At 43.1% G+C, this 19744-nt stretch overlaps 1 protein-coding gene across 2 annotated transcripts; it reads right to left on the bottom strand.

Moving 5' to 3' along the window:
- Window positions 1-178: 178 nt before the first annotated feature.
- On the bottom strand, window positions 179-18621 carry dusp11 (dual specificity phosphatase 11 (RNA/RNP complex 1-interacting)). 2 transcript variants are annotated; one of them, XM_084325337.1, is made up of 10 exons: window positions 18572-18621; window positions 17745-17882; window positions 17063-17138; window positions 16756-16887; window positions 16101-16224; window positions 15927-15987; window positions 15204-15250; window positions 12093-12168; window positions 6124-6252; window positions 179-3715 (listed from the first exon to the last, which is right to left on the bottom strand). In XM_084325337.1, exons 2-10 carry the CDS (start codon window positions 17768-17770, stop codon window positions 3148-3150), a joined length of 1239 nt encoding a protein of 412 aa, XP_084181463.1. In that variant the 5' UTR covers window positions 17771-17882; window positions 18572-18621; the 3' UTR covers window positions 179-3147. The 2 variants fall into 2 exon arrangements, with proteins under 2 accessions (XP_084181463.1, XP_084181464.1); XM_084325338.1 differs by lacking the exon at window positions 18572-18621 and adding an exon at window positions 18191-18322.
- Window positions 18622-19744: the final 1123 nt, after the last annotated feature.

Below are 19744 nucleotides of genomic sequence, written 5' to 3' on the forward strand. Positions count from 1 at the left end.
ATTCAGTATAAATATGAGATCGGTGAATTCCAATAATGCTTTAATTTTGCCGATCGATGACACGGAAAACATGATCCAATTCTCTGCAGAGTTCTCACTCGCTCACAGCCACACTTTGCTGCTGCACGTCTTGCCCCTCCTCCTCCTCCTCCTCCTTCTCCCCCTCCCAGACCCATCATGTCAACAAACCCTTCGGCAAGAGTCGAGTGCATGAGCACCGCAGAGCTCCTCTTTCAACATAACCAGCATTAAACAAAATGGCCCAGTCATCTATTCACTTTTGTTTAATACATGAGGCGTTGTCTGATGTTATCTAGCTACTGATAGCTCCTGATATCAACGTGACAGTTTGGCATTCGTTTTCGCAAGTGCTGGGTAGCGTTGGCTAACTAGCTATCGCTCGTGAGCTAACGTTAGCAAGCTACTGAGCTAACGTTACTGTTTAAACAAAACTACACAGTCAACTATTCACTTTAGTTTAATACATGATGCATTGTCTAACTGGCTAGCTACTGATAGCTCCTGATATCAACAAATGCGCATTTCAGTTTAAGAATGATAGGGATACGCCAGCATGAGACCTCCGTTAGCATAGGTAGCTAACGTTAGCTCACGTTAGATCACTGTTAGATCACAACAAAATGATCCAGTAAACTAAATAGTTCACTTTATTTTAATACATGATGCATTGTCTAACGTCCTCTAGCCGGCTAGCAGTAGCTACAGATAGCTCCTGATATCAATGTCTTATAACATAATTGACATTGTTCGTTTTTGCAGCTGAACATTGGCTAATTAGCTATCATGCTTCATAACACGTTTCAGACCCTGTTGAACCATCGCTCTGACTCAATAGTATCCATCTGCAGAACGTCAGGCCCCATGCTGAATGATTTGACCAAAGCAGAGTATACACACAGACAGTGGAGCCGTTTGCAGATAGCAAGCATTTTGACTTGTTGCGTGGTGGCGATGTCTCGCAGACAATACAACTACAAGTATAATTATATAATATATATATATTTTATTAAAAAAAAATATATATATATATATATATAATTTTATTTTTTATAAAACCAAAAACGATCGGTATCGATATCGGTATCGGTCGATATGGCTCATAGACGATCGGTGGCAAAAAACGTGATCGGGGCATCCCTAGTGTTTTGTGTATTCCACTAAAGGGCTATTATCGCGGAATTTCTCTGAAATTACTAGAACTCTCCGAAACTATACTCTTATTCAAAACGGTATAAAGCGGAAATGTACCAATGAAAAAACAATCAGTTTCGTACATGTTGACTGCAAGCAAGTCATTGATAAGCGAGGGGTGTTTTAGACCCATAGCCATAATTTAAGATATAGTTTAAGCGTTCGCAAATATCCCCGACCTCCCATTGACTAAAGCGCTGGCACTCAAGGGGTTATCTGTAGGGATGCCCCGATCACGTTTTTTTGCCACCGATACCGATCACCGATCCTCGTGAGCCATATCGGCCGATACCGATCCGATACCGATAGTTTTTGATTAAAAAAGTTTAAATTCTTTTATATAATTTTAATTTTTTTTATATAAAATATATATATTATATAATTAGACTTGTACTTGTATTATCTGCGAGACATCGCCACCACGCAACAAGCTCCACTGTCTGTTGTGTGTGCTCTAGTAGCCTCCAGCTACGGCCAGGATTCTCCGGAGCTGCAGCTGGGCCTATACTCGAGTAGCCTCGAGCTACGGCCAGGATTCTCCTGCGCTGCAGCTGGACCCTATTGGTATAACGTTACTCTGCTCAGCAAGCCCTCAGCTCGAATACGCGTTGAATCAGTGTTATAAGACATTGATATCAGGAGCTATCTGTAGCTACTGCTAGCCGGATATATAACGTTAATACAACGCCTCAGTGAATTATTTAGTTCAATGGGCCATTTCGTTTTGAACAGTAAACTAACTTGCGCTAACGTGAGCTAACAGAGTATCATACACGTCTCTACTAGACTATTGCTGGAGCATTTGTTGATATCAGGAGCTATCAGTAGCTAGCCGGCTAGATACCGTTCGGTTAGACAATGCCTCATCATGTATTAAACTAAAAGTGAATAGTTGACTGGGTCATTTTGTAACGGTAGCTAACGTTAGCTCAGGGAGACGCCGTCCTCCCATCCCACTAGACTAGACCCGTGTTTACATGCGTGCGGGAGGGGCTGGAGGATGAGCAGACGCGCACCACTGTGTGCAGCTAACGGTGTCCGAGACAGAACTCAGTGAGTGAGATCGGTTTTGACGATCGGCGAAAATAAAGCATTATCACCGATCACCAATCGCATATTTATACTGATTATCGGCCGATAACGATCGGTGGCCGATCGATCGGGGCATCCCTAGTTATCTGGGTAAAGGGGCGTGGCACCCAATGTGTTAAAATCCCTGGCAACGAAACAAACCAAAAAAAGGCTGTCGTCAGATTACTGTAAGACTGAAGCTTGTGTCAAATTTAGTTGCGACTTCACAAGTTTGTTAAAAAAGGACCGTTAACCCTTTCACTACCACACTACCAAATGGTTAACCCTTTCACGGCTACAATACAGAAGGTTAACCCTTTCACTGCCACACGACAAAGGGTTAGCCCTTTCACTGCCACACTATAGAAGGTTAACCCTTTACTATCACACTACAGACGGTTTAACCGCCTGTAGTGTGATAGTAAAGGGTTAACGTTCTGTAGTGTGGTAGTGAAAGGGTTAAGTAAAAAGTCTCCTCCTCCCTCCAACTCCTTTTCCAGGAGAGAGAAAAGAAGGCGCTCCTGCTGGAGGACTTGGCAGGACCAGACGGTGATTTGCTCGTTGCCGAGGTCGGTATGAAAGTGGTAAATTCAGACCATATGGGTCTCTTTTAAATTAATTCTCTCCTTTTTTTTTCTCCCCCCCCTGTGCCCAAATGGATGTTTAGCCATTTTAATGAGTCATAACTGCCAGTACTGTAAATGTGTGTAATGGTGACATCTGGATCATTACAGGAAGAAAAATAAAACTCTGGTTGGGGAGCCTTGTAAACGCCTTATGTGTGTGTTTGCACATTCGTCCTCGCTCCAGTAAAATGGCTCTGTCTCGTGATCGTTTAGCGGTTTTCTCTCCGTGGTGCTTTCATCAGTCTCTGTGCTTCGGTCTGTGTTTGCGCAACGGTTTGCGGGATTCCCCGCCGTTCCGGTCGTCTGGCTTGTCGGCCGAAGGTGCACCGGGAGTGTAGCGGGGCAGGGGAGGGGGGCTATGGCCTCTCCTCCTCGCCTGCTCCTCTCGGTGCGGGGGGGAATGGCCTCTCCTCTTCTCCTCTCGGTGCGGGGCTCTATGTTTGCTCTCCTCCAGGTGAGGGGGCCTCCTACTTTCCGAGTCGGGATTGGGGGGTCTCCTCCACTGGGAGTCAGGATTGGGGGGTACTCTCCTCCACTGGGAGTCTGGATTGGGGGGCTGCCTCGACTGGGAGTAGGGATCGGGGGCGCTCCTCCACTGGGAGTCGGGCTTGGGGGCTCTCCACTGGTACGGAGAGGGAGAGGGGCCCATTCTATTCGAGGCCATGGGCGGAAAGAAATGGGGGTTGGGGAGCAAGTGGGGAGGGAAGTTGGGGTGGGGAGGCCAATGGGGAGGGGGGAGGAGGCCATTGCCTTGCGGGGGGGGGCAGGGGTACGACTGGTGGTTCATTCCTCTGTAGTCGGGAGGTCTATGGAGAGACACGATGGAAAAGCGGGACAAGGTGTTACAACATGACGGATCTCAACAGCCAGAACAAAGGCTTTAACCTCTCAAGCCCTAGCCATATTTTCAAAAAATTTGCCTAAAAGTACATACCCAAGTAAATGAAAGATTGCTCCACTTCTACAAGGTCCATTTGCATGTTCTTGGTATCTAGGGACACCTATGGACCCCGGGTATGTATTCCCAGTGTCCGAAATATTGTGTCCGTTACTATGCTTGAGTAAATTGTAATGAACCAAAGGAAACATCTTTGATGGTGAATAACACCATGCTAACATTGACCAAAAGTGAAACATATATATATTTTTTTTAAAGCTCATTCAGCACCTTCTTGAGATCAAGTGTACAGAAAAATCTAAGAAAATGAATAAAGGGCAGATATTTTACAGGGTTTTTTGTAGATACAGTACTGAATTTTGCCATCCGGACACATGCCATTTGAAATGTGAATATAGAATATCAGGCCTATAAATGACTTTATTGTGGCCAAGTCATACATCTATGGATCGGCCCAAATCTCCTCTGTCCAATGGCAGATTTAAATCTGGATACCGCCAGGCACCTGTTGCAGGGCAGCAAATACCATGAATGAAATCTACTGTAATTAATTACAGTTAATTTTGTATAATTTCTAGCTTTGTAAAGTGTAAACGAAATGTTGACGTCATCGGACATACATTTTCTTTTGTTTTTTTTTGCATTACCGAAATGTGGCACCGGTGGATCTCACATGAATCTGTATTCGGTAGTACCGACGTGATTCGGTAGATACCCTTAACTCAATGGACGCCATACCCGAATAAAGTCGGGTTTTCATCACTATTTCTTTTATTCGATATTTACATTCATTATCCATCCAGGGAGCCTGGTGTTATCATAGGGAATGAGTCGGAGATCCCAAAAGTGCAATACCGGCCGCATCCTACCAGGCGGCGGTATCAAGCACCCTTTGAAACTCTGTGTCTTGGGCTGTGCGTCGATTATATAGGTCCGGGCGGTTGTCCCGATCGGCTTGAGGAGCGTCAAATGATCCAGATGGATGATGTATGGCGGATTATGTTGGCAACACGATCGACACCAATACTGGGACTCGCAAACAGATATTTGGAATATTCTTTTTGGGGCACATCCTAGTCAAGGTAAGGGCTATATGATATCAATCTTGCATTGATCAAAGCATGCCTTCATTGCGATCCAAGCGCATGTGTGTAACGCTAGTCCATAACATATTCCGTTGGTGACGATCAAAGCATCAAAAAACATGCATTCATGATGGAACATAATACCTATCATATGAATTTGATTTTTTTAATTGTAGCATGTGTAGGGACGGAACGCCAATGCATTTAGTATAATACACGTTGGGGGCTATTACCAGACTCCCATGAATTACCCTAAAACCATACTTATATTCACCACGGTATAAAACGGGAATGTATGGATGAAAAAATTATTTCTTTTTCACATATTGAACGATAGATACTCGATGTCAAATGGGCAATAGTATTGTATCTAGGGCTGACCCCTATTCGTCGACTAATCGGTCGAAAGGAGCCATAGTCGACTAGCCAACCTCTTCGTTGAGAAAAAAAATTAAATTATATATATTTGTATCATTCTTTCCAAAAGAAAAGAGGCCTAGAAGCATGGCTAACGCTAATGGCACGCATACCAGAGGCTAACTGCCTACGAAAACAGGCACAGAGGCACTGAAAGAGGATTTCACCCATCTAATGAACACACTAGACTAGAAAAATATCAAGATGTATCCATCAGTGGATCAATTGCATGCTTTTGCAGAGGACAAGAAGCCTTCAGTCGACTCCTTCAGACATTAAGCACCCCCCACAGCCCAAATGGAATGGGGAAAAAATATATATATATATAAAAAATTAAAAGAAAAATTATATTATACTTTTCTTTTTATTTAAAAAATTCTTTTTAGTCGACTAACGGCAAATTTTGGCCAATCATAGTCGACCATCCAAATCCTTAGTCGGGGACAGCCCTAACTGTATCCATAGCTATAATATATAATATAGTTATAAACACTGCCACATATTCCTATACTTTAGAACGCTGGCCTTTTAACCACAGATTACACAGCGCCCTCTGGCACTGATAGAGTTAAAAGTACCAGATACGGTACCCATCCCTACTTAGGACTACAACGATTTCATGAGTTCTTCTCGCGTCTAAATCGTCCGTTTTCCAGTGCAATGTGCGGAGGAACGTAGTGCTGAAAATATACACTTTGACTGCCGTTTTAACAGGGTAATGTGACAGGTGCCTATGAAAATAAATAGTCTATAATTCAAGATGTCAAGTCATGGCATCACCTAAAGTGGTACGCATTGGTCTAACTAAACTCACCTGTGGTTGTAGTGACTGTAAGCATGCGGCGGTCTCTCCTCCGCGAGGTCAGAGGAGGGCGTGTAACGTGGTCTCTGCACAGCGAGGCCTCGCGCCGGCTCCGCCCCACACTTCTCAATTCCCTCATTACTGGACAAACACAAAAACAAACGCATACAGGTTTAACACTAGAGAACAGGCCTGTAAACAATGACGCTCCACAACAGTGGGCAGCGACTGCTGCCAGACATCCAACTAGAACTAATAGGAACCTAAAAAAGGACAATAACACTACCATATGCATCAATCAATCAATCAGATTTATTTATATAGCGCATTTAACCCTTTATCTGCCGGAGATTATTCTCATCTTAATCCCTTCTCTGCCAGTACTGTAAGTCTATGGAGATGTTCCCCTTCTTTGCAGGGCTATAACTTTTTAAATTGTATTGCTAAATTGACATTACTATGGCCCATTCAACATCAAGTATCTATCGTTTAGGATGTAGCAACGTTCTACTTTTTCATTCACACATTCATACTAAAATACTGTCTAAAGTATAAATGTTTTTATCGTTTTCTGCAGCATTCCATAGAATGTGAGTTATAGCCATAAATACATATATTAGATCATCAAATGTAGTTTGATACCAATTGACGTCAAGATAAAAAATTCTCTGACCGTTGGGTGATCAGCGTGGAGCAGAAAGATCGCTATTATGGGATGTTGATATATGCGATCCATTTCCAGGTTGTATAATACTATATACGTCCAAATAACGTTGTTTATTGAGTTCGGGCAACCGATCGATTATCCAGTGTGTCGAGATGGAGCCCCGGGAGCGATAGCGAGTGGCCGGACGAAATATGGGTGAGCACCACTTCCGGACGCCCACTTCCGGTTTTGGCAATTCGCCGATCGGCCACCAGATGGCGGTCTTGAACCGTTGGAGAGTTGAGAAGAGATCTACAGCACCCGTCAAGTCTCCGTGGGTGAAATACGATTGCCATGACAGATTTTTTAAATATTGATCTCAAAGACGCTGTACGACGTCATTGGCAGATTACGCATGGCGGGGAATGACGTCGTAACACGTTCTTGGCAAAGAAAGGGTTAACATGACACGTGTCAACCAAAGTGCTGTACTGTGTGATACTGTGAATACTGTATATTTCTTTCAGTTAGTTAGATAGTAAATTATAACACTACCTTATGCATACTGCACCTTATGTGATACTGTGAATAGTGAATACTGTATATTTCAGTTAGTTAGATAGTAAATTATATTGACTTATTTGTTTACACTGCTTGTGTTGTTTTTACTACCTGTACCCCCCCATCCCCCATGCTGCTATGATGCCTGAATTTCCCCAATGGGTTCAATAAAGGAATATCTTATCTTATCTTAACAACCGAGTGACCCAAGAATTGCCTCGACATTCACCGCAATCAAAATCAACGGGCTGCCATTAACCGTTGTGAAATGTCAAGAGTAGCACAGCGTCTGGAGATGTACAGTGTATATATATATATATATATAGGCCTGCCACGATAACAAATTTTGCTGGGCGATTAATTGCCCCCGAAAATATCGCGATAAGCGATATTATTGCGACCGGTTAGAGAATTTTTTTTTGAGAAATTTATTTCCCAAAACTTTTATTTTGAAGCCCACCGCTCCGTCTTTTCCGGTGTTTTAGACTTTTATTTTGAAGCCCACCGACCGGACCGGAAGTATTGTTGTTATTATCCTAGCTTGCTGATGCTGCTGGTGGACTGGGGCCAGCTAACGTTAGCTTGCTGATGCTGCTGGTAGATCGACATGCTGCTAGTGGACTGGGGCCAGCTAACGTTAGCTTGCTGATGCTGCTGGTAGATCGACATGCTGCTAGTGGACTGGGGCCAGCTAACGTTAGCTTGCTGATGCTACTAGTAGATCGACATGAGCTAATGATAAAACAAATGTTGAGATTGTTGGTGAACAACTAACTTTAAGTTAGTTTTAACGTTAGCTACTAACGTTAAAACGCTAACGTTACACTACAAATAACGCTACTTGGTTAAAAGGAGCAACACTATTGAGAAATGTAGTTAAGCTATGTGGTGTTGCCCCACGGAGCTCCTGTGCTGTGCTCTCTGCTCTGTAGTAAAGCCAGCGGCCCGCCTCCCAACACGGACAGTGACTGACAGTGGGCACTGGTTCCGCCTCATTAAAACAAACGCGCAAATAGCAATTAATCGCGCCCGTCAAAATCATTGCATTAATTTTAATTATCGCGGCAATTAATCGATTTATTGCTTATCGCGGCAGGCCTATATATATATATATATATATATATATATATGGGCGGCTGGGTGGCGCAGCGGACATTGCGCTCATCACCAACGCAAGAGACACCGGGTTCGACTCCGGCTGTCGGCGTTGCCTCCGGCTTGGGCCAGTCGTCATACTAACTCAATTGGCAGACTTAGGGGGTGGAAGTCGATGGGTGGTAATCTGGACGTTGTGGACAGCGACTCCTACAGGTCAGTTGGGGACGCCTGCACAGCAGAGACAGGAAATGGCGAGGGTAGTGTGAGCCTCCCACACGTTACACCTCGCCAATGAGAGTCCACGCTGGCAGGTGAAAAGATGCGACAGGCTGCCTCCTCGTGTATCGGAGGGGACACGTGATGCAAGGCTTCTATCCTCCCTACAACCGGCCAGTGGGGGGCATATGGGAGCAACGTTCAAGACAGGGGAGGGGAGAATTGGCACAGCGGGTAATTGGGAAAAAAGTGGATACAAAAAAATAATATATATATATGTAGGGATAATCAATGAGCAGGTGCACATTAAGTGGTGTTAAGGCAGGACGTGGAGGCGAAGAACAACCTGGCGCACAGCGGAGGGTAGATTGCCTCAGCGGAGTGCCTTGAAAGCATTTTAACGCACATCTACAAGTTGATTATTCCACTCATACCGTGGTCCTTTGCCAACAATATAAAATAAAAGCATTCGCACATTTTGTGAAAGTTTTGCACTTTCCTTCCCCGTCGTTAGTTTATCAAGTTGATAAGTCAGCTGTGCTTTCCCGCAGTTGATAACGAGTGAGCTTTGACAGTGCTTTAATGTTGCTATGGTTACAGGTTGGGTAGCGATAGAATGGTGATTAAACCCGAGCCGAACTACTATGTGCATTCAACAGTTTTAACACACCTGCCCGGCCAATGATAAAAGAGTATTCACCCAGACCATGGTGGTATAGTTTACTTAATACAAGTGGTGAGAGTAGCTTGGTGCGGGGTGCAACAGGACTTTACAGTACAAATAAATAAACAACACTTCCAATCACTCCCTGAAGCCTAGATTCAACTCAAATAAATAGTTCTTTGGTTTGTTTCCTGACAAACAGGATTCCTCAACTATTTCTGTTGTTAGAAAAAGAATATAATTTAGCCAAGGAAGAAAACCTTACCAGGTTAATGCCTTGGCTGGCTTGCTGTAGCGTATTATGCTAAGCTGCTAACATCATGGTAGTGGAATGACAATCGGTCAGTAATGATGATAGTATATACATGGTCCATGACATAGTGACGCGCTGCACAAGAGTCGGTGCAGTTCTCAAGTTCTCCAGCTGTTAATTCTCCAACGATTGGCAGCAGTGGCCAAGGCAGTTTGAGGTAGGGATAAGTCTATGGTCTTTGTTTATAAGGGTCTGGTGCTCTCTTTCCCTGAAACTCTCATCCCGAGACCTTGAAATGCTTGTCAATATTAATAATAATAATAAACTTTATTTGTATAGCACCTTTCATACAGAAACTGCAGCTCAATGCTTTACAACTAGAAAAAGACACATAAAATGAGCACATAAATAAACACAGTTTTTCACATTAGGATCGAACATCCCAACAGGCCAACTAGTTTATGGTTTGATTCAGTTTTAAATAGACAATAATAAAAATAGTAAGATCAAATAGACAGAGTAAAATAGTGCAATAGTGCAGTGCAATGAAATAGTAGAATAGAATATACATAGAATGAGCACATAAAGTGCAGACATAAAATAAGTTTTTTTACAGTGCAATAAAATAGTTCTGGATTACTGCAGTGTTTAACAGTTCAAAGTCGTCTTTACCTTCTCCGTTTGGTATCTATCCACAGTTTAAAACTCGACAATCTTCCCTCCTGTTTGATACCCACTTTGACCCCATAGCGACATATTCATGATGTCGCTATGAATTCAAAGGATTGACTAGACAACGTCTGTGAGTTTACCTGGCCAGGTGAAAGAGAGCAAGCTCTGCACCACTTTTCAAGTCCACGCATGTGCAACAAAGGTTTTCCAGACTCCCAGAGGCAGCTTTAAGCCGGGTTTTTCACAAAGAATTATAAAAAGAAAAATTCCCAGCCTGTACTTTCCGACAAGGAACACGATGGTGGTCTTACGTTTTCCAACGTGACCCTGGGAACACATCTTAGGAACCAAAAACATTGGATCGGTTACTGATGCAGGGAGCTGTAGTTTTTGGCCTGCCAAGTGGTGTTCCCTGGGTCGCATTAGAAAACTAAGACCACCATCATGTTCCTCGTCAAAGAGTAGGGCTGGGTAATCCGTCTAGTTTAGTTAGGATGTCTGTTATCTGCTCCCATGTCTGCTTTTCTGCAGACATGGGAGCATTTTTTAACCCTGTCTGTCTCTCTGAGTGAATTTATCGATATAGACATTCCAGTGACCTTCTACCTCATACTGGACATGAGCACCACCGGTTCCATGGAACAGCTTCATACCGCCTTCTGTCTGGCCTGCAGCGTTGAACCTTACCTGCTCTGCCTTGAGTGGTTTCTCCCGCCCCCCGGGGCATATGGCCCTGAGCCATTGTCTTGTATCTCATCCTATATACATACGCTTGCAGTAGTTCTTAGTTCTATCCATTACTTAATTTCACAATTATCTTGTATACTTTGATTCTATTGTCACCATGTATGCATATATATGCCCACTACATGTATTTATTGCTCCAACTCCGCCCACTACAAACATGGGAACTCTCTAACCCCTGCCCCATCTGCCCATCTCTCTGAGTGGTTGTCTCGTAGTGTTGACCAAGGTGGTGGATGTCTCGGAGTGATGGCCAAGATTGCAGTGACTGTTCTACCCCCACATTGGTTATGTGCACCATTGAGGTCATGGATCAGCTTCATACCGTCTTCTGTCCGACCTGCAATGTCTAAACCATGCCTGTTCTAGTTCATTGCTGGGTTAAGTACTTCTATTCTATTCACATATACATCTATTCTATTCACACATATTCTTACTACATGTATCTATTGCTATGTCCGCCCATCACAAACACGCAAACTGTCTAACGCCTGTCCCCATCTCCCTGTGAGTGGATGTCTCGTGGGGATGACCGGAGTGGTGGACGTCCCGTGGTGATGGCCGGGAGGATACAATCCTCTCTACGCCGCCCCCACACCTCAAATGAATCCGTCATCAGCTCTATTTTGATCTTTCAAAATGTTCTACCCAGTTTCTATTGCATGTACTTATTTGCGTTTCATTACACTTATATATGTACATACTTACCAACTGTTTCGCCTGTTTTATAGCAACACTACTATTACCGACATCTAAGAAGGGAGATCCCCCCTTGAATGGCCCTTCTAAGGTTTCTCCCCTTTTTTCCTATTGCTAGGTTTTTTGTGAGTTTTACCTTAGCTTTGCTTGGGGTATGTCTGGGAGTGTTGCATTAATTCATTTATTTTTAATTTTATTTTGGATATCATGGTGTTTTTGTTTTGTTCTTGATTCATTGTGATGTTTCTTCTCGACTTGTTTAAAGAAGACGTGTCCGGCCCATGGGGACATTAACGTGTGTTGTCGGGCCTTACAAATACATTTGATTTGAATTCATTGAGGTTCATTTTCAATTACAATTTTGGCTTCCCATGATCATGAATACATGATAAAACAAGTATTGTGTTCATGACGGAAAGGGTCCTCACCTCCTCTTGGGTCCCGACTGTAGATCACTTAGGTAGTTCTCTCTCTCTATGGCATGGCCCCTCGAAGAGTTGAACACTGGAAAAGACATTGTGTGATTGATCATTAAAACCACATCACTCCACCACTAGCATTGAGCTCTCTTTGTCACATAGCCCTACGTACCAGTATATACCTGTATGTCTAAAGCAACGGACGGCACTCAAGAGAGATGCAACACCAGTGCATGTTTTCCTGTAAACCCTCCCTTTTCAGTGAGGAATATTTAGGAGAACACTCAAGTAGACCAAGAGAGGACTTGTGGTGGAACCAGAGAAGTTAATCATGTGTGTGGTCAAATCTTCTTGGTTGATAAAAAAATTCATTGTTAAAACATGGCTAATCAAATACAATTCAGGTTAGGAGTTCAGTAGAGCAGCGGTTCTCAAACTACGGGTCGCAACCAAAAGTGGGGTTGCGGGTAGGCGCATTGACCAAAAAAAAAAACTCAAGCCCAACTCAGGGCAGCTGTGTGTATTTGCCATGTCTCGCCCCTTCATCAACAGAGGCCAACAGACATTATTCCAATACACATCTCACTACATGTATAATCGTGAAGCCCACATCTGGTCTTGTGTGTAACCTGGACTCGCAATGGATAGGTTTGTTGTCAGAAGAGGCGCCGGTTGGCATCGATGAAATGGGCTCTGCACATAACCAGCTGCTATACCACAGGTGGCTATACAACAGGTGGCTATCTCGAGGCAGAGTAATAAATAGTTATTTTTTATTTATTTATTTTCTGACATGGTTCGTTGAGTCATGACTATAAATGTAAAACATAATTGTTGATGATACAAATAGTGTCGTATTTATAATTATTTAATTCCACGGATGTCATATCGAAGTGATATTGGCATGACATCTCATTGTAATGTCAATACTGAACGACTGCACGCTTGTCAAAAGCCAATCGCGCAGTCGTTCAGTATTGACATTACTAAATGACATGTCATGCTAATATGTCATGCTAATATGTCATGTTCTACAGTAGGACTTACTACTATAATACCAAATAAAACAAGTCATTATAATAATAGAAGCCTACTTTGCTGGGACGATGCGCTGAGGCTGCCTCACATCAAACCAACAATAAATAATATAGAGAAGACAGTATATGGCAATCAGTCTGGCTTCCGGACTGGCCATTCCACAGAAACGGCCCTCATTGCGGTCACAGAGGCACTTCACTTAGCAAAAGCGAAAGGCCTCTCCTCTGTCCTGATTCTCCTAGATCTATCTGCAGCCTTCGACACAGTCAACCATCAGATCCTCCTCGCGGCCCTCGCAGGAATGGGAGTGGCTGGATCTGCGCTGACATGGCTGACATCATACCTCAACGACCGCTCCTACCAAGTGTCATGGAGAGGGACTCTGTCGGCCACCCGCCCCCTCCGGACGGGTGTCCCCCAGGGCTCGGTCCTAGGACCCCTTCTCTTCTCCCTCTACACTAAATCACTGGGTAACATTATCACGTCTCATGGCCTCTCATATCATTGTTATGCCGATGATACTCAACTCTTCCTCTCCTTCCCTCCCTCAGATATCCACGTCTCTGAGCGGATCTCGGCCTGTCTGTCCGACATCTCCGCCTGGATGACGACCACCTCAAACTGAACCTAAGCAAAACAGAATTGCTCCACCTGCCGGCCAAATCCTCCCCCCTGACCGACCTCTCCATCACAGTCGAGAATGCAGCTGTGACCGCGTCCCCGACCGCCAAGAACCTCGGTGTTGTCCTCGACGACCAGTTGAACTTCTCTGCTCACATCGCAGCGACAACCAGAACCTGCAGATTCCTCCTGAGCAACGTCAGAAGGATACGCCCCTTCCTGACAAAAGAAGCCACCCAACTCCTCATCCAATCAACAGTCATCTCCCGCCTCGACTACTGCAACGCACTGCTAGCTGGCCTCCCGGCCACTGCCACCAAGCCTCTTCAACTCATTCAAAACGCAGCGGCCCGCCTGATATCAAACCTACCGAAGTCGGCCCATGTCACCCCACTTCTTAGGGACCTGCACTGGCTCCCCATTGCTGCACGTATCCGCTTCAAGGCCCTCGACCTAGCATACCGTGCAGCAAAGGGAACCGCTCCCGCCTACCTCCGGTCAATGGTCTCTAACTACACACCCTCAAGACCCCTACGCTCTGCATCTTCTGGCCGCCTCAGACCTACTCCTATCCAAGCTCCCGGAGGGTCATCAAAGAGAAGCCGCCTATTCTCAGTCCTTGCCCCACAATGGTGGAATGAACTACCCATCCCAGTTAGGACAGCCGAATCCCGTCCAATCTTTCGCCGTCGACTAAAGACTCACTTCTTCAACCATTATCTGAAATGAAAAAAAAAAAAAAAAAAAATCTAACCCTGACTAACCTTACTGTCATGCACTTGTCCTAATAAACTAACCTACACTGTAACACGCAACACTTGATGAACATTGTTACTCAGCTGATAGAGTTGTACCCTTCTTGCTGTCTTGTCGTACAGAACTTGTAAGTCGCTTTGGATAAAAGCGTCAGCTAAATGACTAAATGTAAATGTAAATGTAATACAGTATATTCCACTATACAGTAGCTATATCCACGGCAATCGGTTTAGTTCTTATTTATTTAGTTTGCAGTGTGTGTGTAATGCTCACGATGCCTCATTGAGTGAGGACTATAAATGCAAAACGTAATTATTAATGATAGAAATATTGTAATATTAATTATCATTATAATTATTTAATTCCACAGATGTCTGTAGTATCGGCAATCCCCATTGACATGTCCCAGAAAAGGCTGCCGAAAACCACGGGTGCACACCAGTCTGTCCGACTTACGACTGCCTTTTAGAGAACGTAAATCCTACAAAGAATTTACAATACGAAGCCGTTCGAGAACGCAGAATAAGTACGTAAATCGAGTTATGAAGGAATTCATTGGCAAGTTTTACGTATGTCCGTTCGAGAATGAGGACCATTGACTGTAATACTCTCTTGTGTTTTGCGCGTGGCTGTGATTGACCTATCTCAAACCCTGCCCTCTTTTCTCTATCAAGGTTAATTGACGCTAGTGAAGCCAATACTCACACTCCACAGCCGCCACTGGGTCCATCCCATCCACATCTATTAGATACCTGTAGGGCAGACAGAGCAGGTGACCGCAGTTCAGGCTATTGTTTTCATGGCCCAATCCGTAATCCGAATGTCAACAAATACAAACCACCGGCACCAAAACAAAAAGGAACGATGAAGACACGTGATACAATGACTAACACTATACAGGTAAAGAAGGGTTTTTAGATTGTATTTGCTGTATTTTGTGGCTGTGAAAAGTATACAAAATATGAAGGTGTACCGTCACGGATCCATGCAAAGGTATGGACTTTTACAATACCATCATTCACAGTATATATATACATAATAATAAAAAAAACACATACTATATATTTTTAGCTAATCAACTAGTGATCCTTGCAGCAGTATTGAGAAGAAAAAAATATGATTTTGAATGAAATAGCACCATGGCAATTGTATTACAAAATAAAGATGTGACATTACATTGTAGTGGAAAACTAAATACTGTTATACCGTCACTCAAAACTAAGAAAGATAGTGATATATTTTGGCCATGATATCGCCAAGCCCCAATCTGATGTACACTGGATTAGGGAAGTTCCAAAGAGCTTTTGTTTGTTTTATGTATTTTTGTATGCATGTCAATATACTCCACATTTACATTTTTCAAAAGAATTGCAGACTGGGCCCTCAACTCTCGTTGGCACTGCCAGTTGTAACACAGTTCACACGTACCTACAGACCAGATAGCCTGTGCGATTAAGTCCGTGGGTGCAATGGACTCCCACCAACTTGTCTGTCATGGAAAGGATGAAATTGTAAATGTTTATCCAAAACAAAAGCGCGTGGCTAGCATGAGCATCTCATCACCTCATCACCCATCCACTCTCTCTCCCGGGGTGTGCTAACCGTTGTCTGCGTTGTCGTGCAGGAACCTGCGCACCGACCGCTTGAAGATCAGGATGGTCTCGTCGCTGGGAATCTCGTGACCCGCCGTGTAAATCTTCACACACAACAAGGATTCTGGCATGTCCTAAAACACACACACACAAGTCTCAAAGCTAAGTGACAACAACACACTTCAGTCATTTCAAAGATAATTAAGAGTTTAAAAGAAAACGTATGTGTACTGTGGTGGGAGATATTATCATGTCATTATACAGGCTGTGTTACAATATGTATTCTATCAGAGGCCAGATGCTGTGGGTCACACCATGTGTTTCTTCAGAAGCCATAACATAGCTTGTGGGAACTGCTCTGTTTTCCTTTTAAGATAGCCATAACATAGTCGTAGTATTGATCATTCTAACCACCATCTTGTCTTTTCTTTGTTATTTTCCATTCTCCTACGTCATATTCATGTATTAATTGTATGTTCAACCAGACTTCGTTCTCACTTCTCGGTCAGACATTTTGTGTTACATGTTTTCTCTGGCTGTGAACTGAGCATTTTTCCTTGTGTGGCCATACAGGAATAAATCTCTCATTTTTATTCAACTTTGGACTCAGAAAATTGTTATTTGCTCACATTATCTATTAGTATTATAAACTTCCACGACAGTACCTGCATTTTGTAGTAGCGTGTAGTGAACGTCAGGTCTATAATCAAGCCAAGTTCTTGTTTTTCCTTCTGCAGAGCATCCAGCAAATCCCAGGGTCCAAAAGCATCAGACATTTGCACACGGCAGTTGAGAGACTGGAATAAAGGTTTTCATAACATGTCATATTTTAAGATACTGATTTTTGTCGTCACCAAAGAAACAAGAGTTCTCCAGGTTAAAATCATTTGCACGTAACATTATGAAAGACCAGACAGTGTGAGTTATGTGAGAGTGGGCTAATGTTAGTTACCATCAACTAGTATTCCTGACCTGTTTCAAGGGCACTTTGAAGGCAATGAATCGAGTCCCAGGGATGCGTTTCCCAACAGACTGATAGTCCAGCCATCTAACATGGAAAAGAAAAAACAATTGGCAACAGTAGCCTAACCAGACCACAATTCATCATCATCTAATAGGCGCCTTGTTCACTATGTTAAAAAGGTGTTTTCTCCAAAGCACAGCACCGTAAGATTTCATAAAGGCAAGGCAAATGTCAGTAATGTTTGAATCAAGTAACTAGACTGATTGCAAAGCTTTGTTAAAGGAACACGCCAACATTTTGGGAAATTAGCTTACCGTCTTCTCCAGAGAGAGACAAGAAGATAGATACCAGTTTCCTCTCTGTGCGTTCAGTAGAAAGCTATCTGGCTGCATGTTAGTACAATGAATGGAAGAGGACATGGCCGGTTAGCCTTTGGGAGAGGTGTTAGTTGGACAATGCCCAGGCTAACTGGCCCCGTCCCGTGCTGCGGGTGGTGTTGGCATTCGTGCCTTCATCATACAGTGGCAGGAGTTGGCCGGGCTTGACGTGCCGGGACGGCTTGTACTCAACGCATTGCTAAGAAATGTCTGGCCCCATGTGGCGTGGGGCTGTAACCCTTTGCCTAGAAGACTTAAGCGTGGGAAGGGGACAGTGATCTTTGGGGGGGCAGCTGACAGTTCCCTCGCTTACCTGTCCGGTATCCCATTTTTTGTCATCTTCTTGACTCCCTTGCTTTGGTTATTTGGCGTTAGTGCTTTAGCAAGTCCCCGGCTACAGGATAGGAACCTTGCAACTTGCACCCAAGGGACAGGCGGAGCCGTTGCAAGTCTGAGAAAGAAAGAAACATTTCAAACGAGAGAGGAGGACGCTAAGTTTTTAACTGTGTGGATATCAATCAGGGAAGAAAGTGGGTAAAAAGACGGTTTTAAAACAGTCATTCAGAATTGCATTATTTTATTCTGTCTATTCTATTTTACTCTGCATCATTTTACTAACTGTTTTATTGCACTATTTTCTTATTATTTTAAAATTGTCTATATTATTATGTGTGACGATCAAACCATAAACAGGAAGCCCTATTGGGATGTTGGATCCTAATGTGAAGAACTGTGATTTGGTGTTCTATGTCTTCTTACCTTGACGTTGTCTATTTTGCTCTTGATTGATTGGTTGAAAACTTTATTAACAGGTTGCAGAATGGGTACAGTAGTACAGCTCAATACTTTCGTCTGGTTTACATCAGGGTCCCCCATTTTCAATTCATCATAAAACAGCTCATGCTGTGCCTTTTTTTGCTTGGTTAAAACATAGAGCCGGGCTAAAGTTAGCTTGTTGATAAACAGCTAACGCTAGCACGTCAGATAGCTACGGACTTGGAAGCAAGATGCAATGCTACTACAGCTCCGATACGATTATACCAACTTGTTCAGCTAAATGTGTAGCGACATGTCTCTTTATAACACGCAGGATTTCAATCATTAATCACCAAGTAGGCAAGTAGCGCTATCTAACGTTACCTAGAAGTTAGCCTCCGTCCATTGTCCACGTTACTGGGGTCTGCTGCTGCTGCTTCTTCTGTGAAGATGACTGACGCGGCTGGCATCCATACTTGTTGCGCTACTGCCACCTACTGGACTGTAGCCACTTCTTTTGGTCATACGAAAATTGTTATTAAGTAGAAGAAGTCTTTATTCCTTCTTCATAAAACTCAAATTAAAACAGAAACAGAAAATCCACATCGTATTTTAGGCTCAGGGGCCCAGAGAGAAGGCGGGAAATCCTCTCTTAGTAACTCCTCTACTAGCTGAAATGAATGAATGAAAACTTTATTTAACAGATTAATGGGTAGAATACACAGTACGGCTCAATACACACAAGAGAAAGACGTTTGTCTTGTTTACATCCACCTGAGAGCACCACAATCCGTCGAGGCTTTTAAAAGGGGCCTAAAAACATTTATTTTTAACAAGGCTTTTGCCTGAATTTTTCTTTTACTTTTTTATTTTTCTTTATTTTTTACTTCTATTCATTTTATTATAATTTTATTTTATTTTTATGTTCTTCCATTTCATTGGTTGTTTTATTCATTTTAATTGTTTTATTCATTTAACTTTTTGTCTTTATCTCCTGTAGCACTTTGAGATTTTCACAAATGTAAAGTGCGGTACAAATTGAATTTATTATTATTATTATTATTATTATTATTATTATTATTATTATTACATCAGGGTCCCCCATTTTCAATTCATAGTGACATTTATGACATGACATTTATGACATAGGGACATATACTGTTACATTACTGTTATGCTGAACAGTCCTTCGTGTTCAGATATTTCTGAGCAGCATACTTCCATTACTTCTATTTTCTGACTCTTCTTTACTACTTCCCCACTGCAGTTAACTATACCATAACAATACATGCCAATAACTTTTTTGCCAACCAGATACACTCCTCTGTCCCCCACTCTTCCAAACTGTTTAACCTGCCTCCCTGTCCTCCACCTTCTTCACATTCCCTGTACTTTCCTTGGTCATTCAAGACACATTGCCTCGTGTGAACCTCCACAGTTCACTGGCTCTTCACACATCTCAGGATTATGTCACTGCTGCACTTTTTTTTTTTTTTAGCATTTTTACAGCTTTATTGGTCACGCAGGACCGACAGAAGAGAGGGCAAACGGGAGGTG

The sequence above is a fragment of the Notolepis coatsorum genome, assembly GCF_963971535.1.
Source record: "Notolepis coatsorum genome assembly, chromosome: 11".
Lineage (NCBI taxonomy): Eukaryota > Metazoa > Chordata > Actinopteri > Aulopiformes > Paralepididae > Notolepis > Notolepis coatsorum.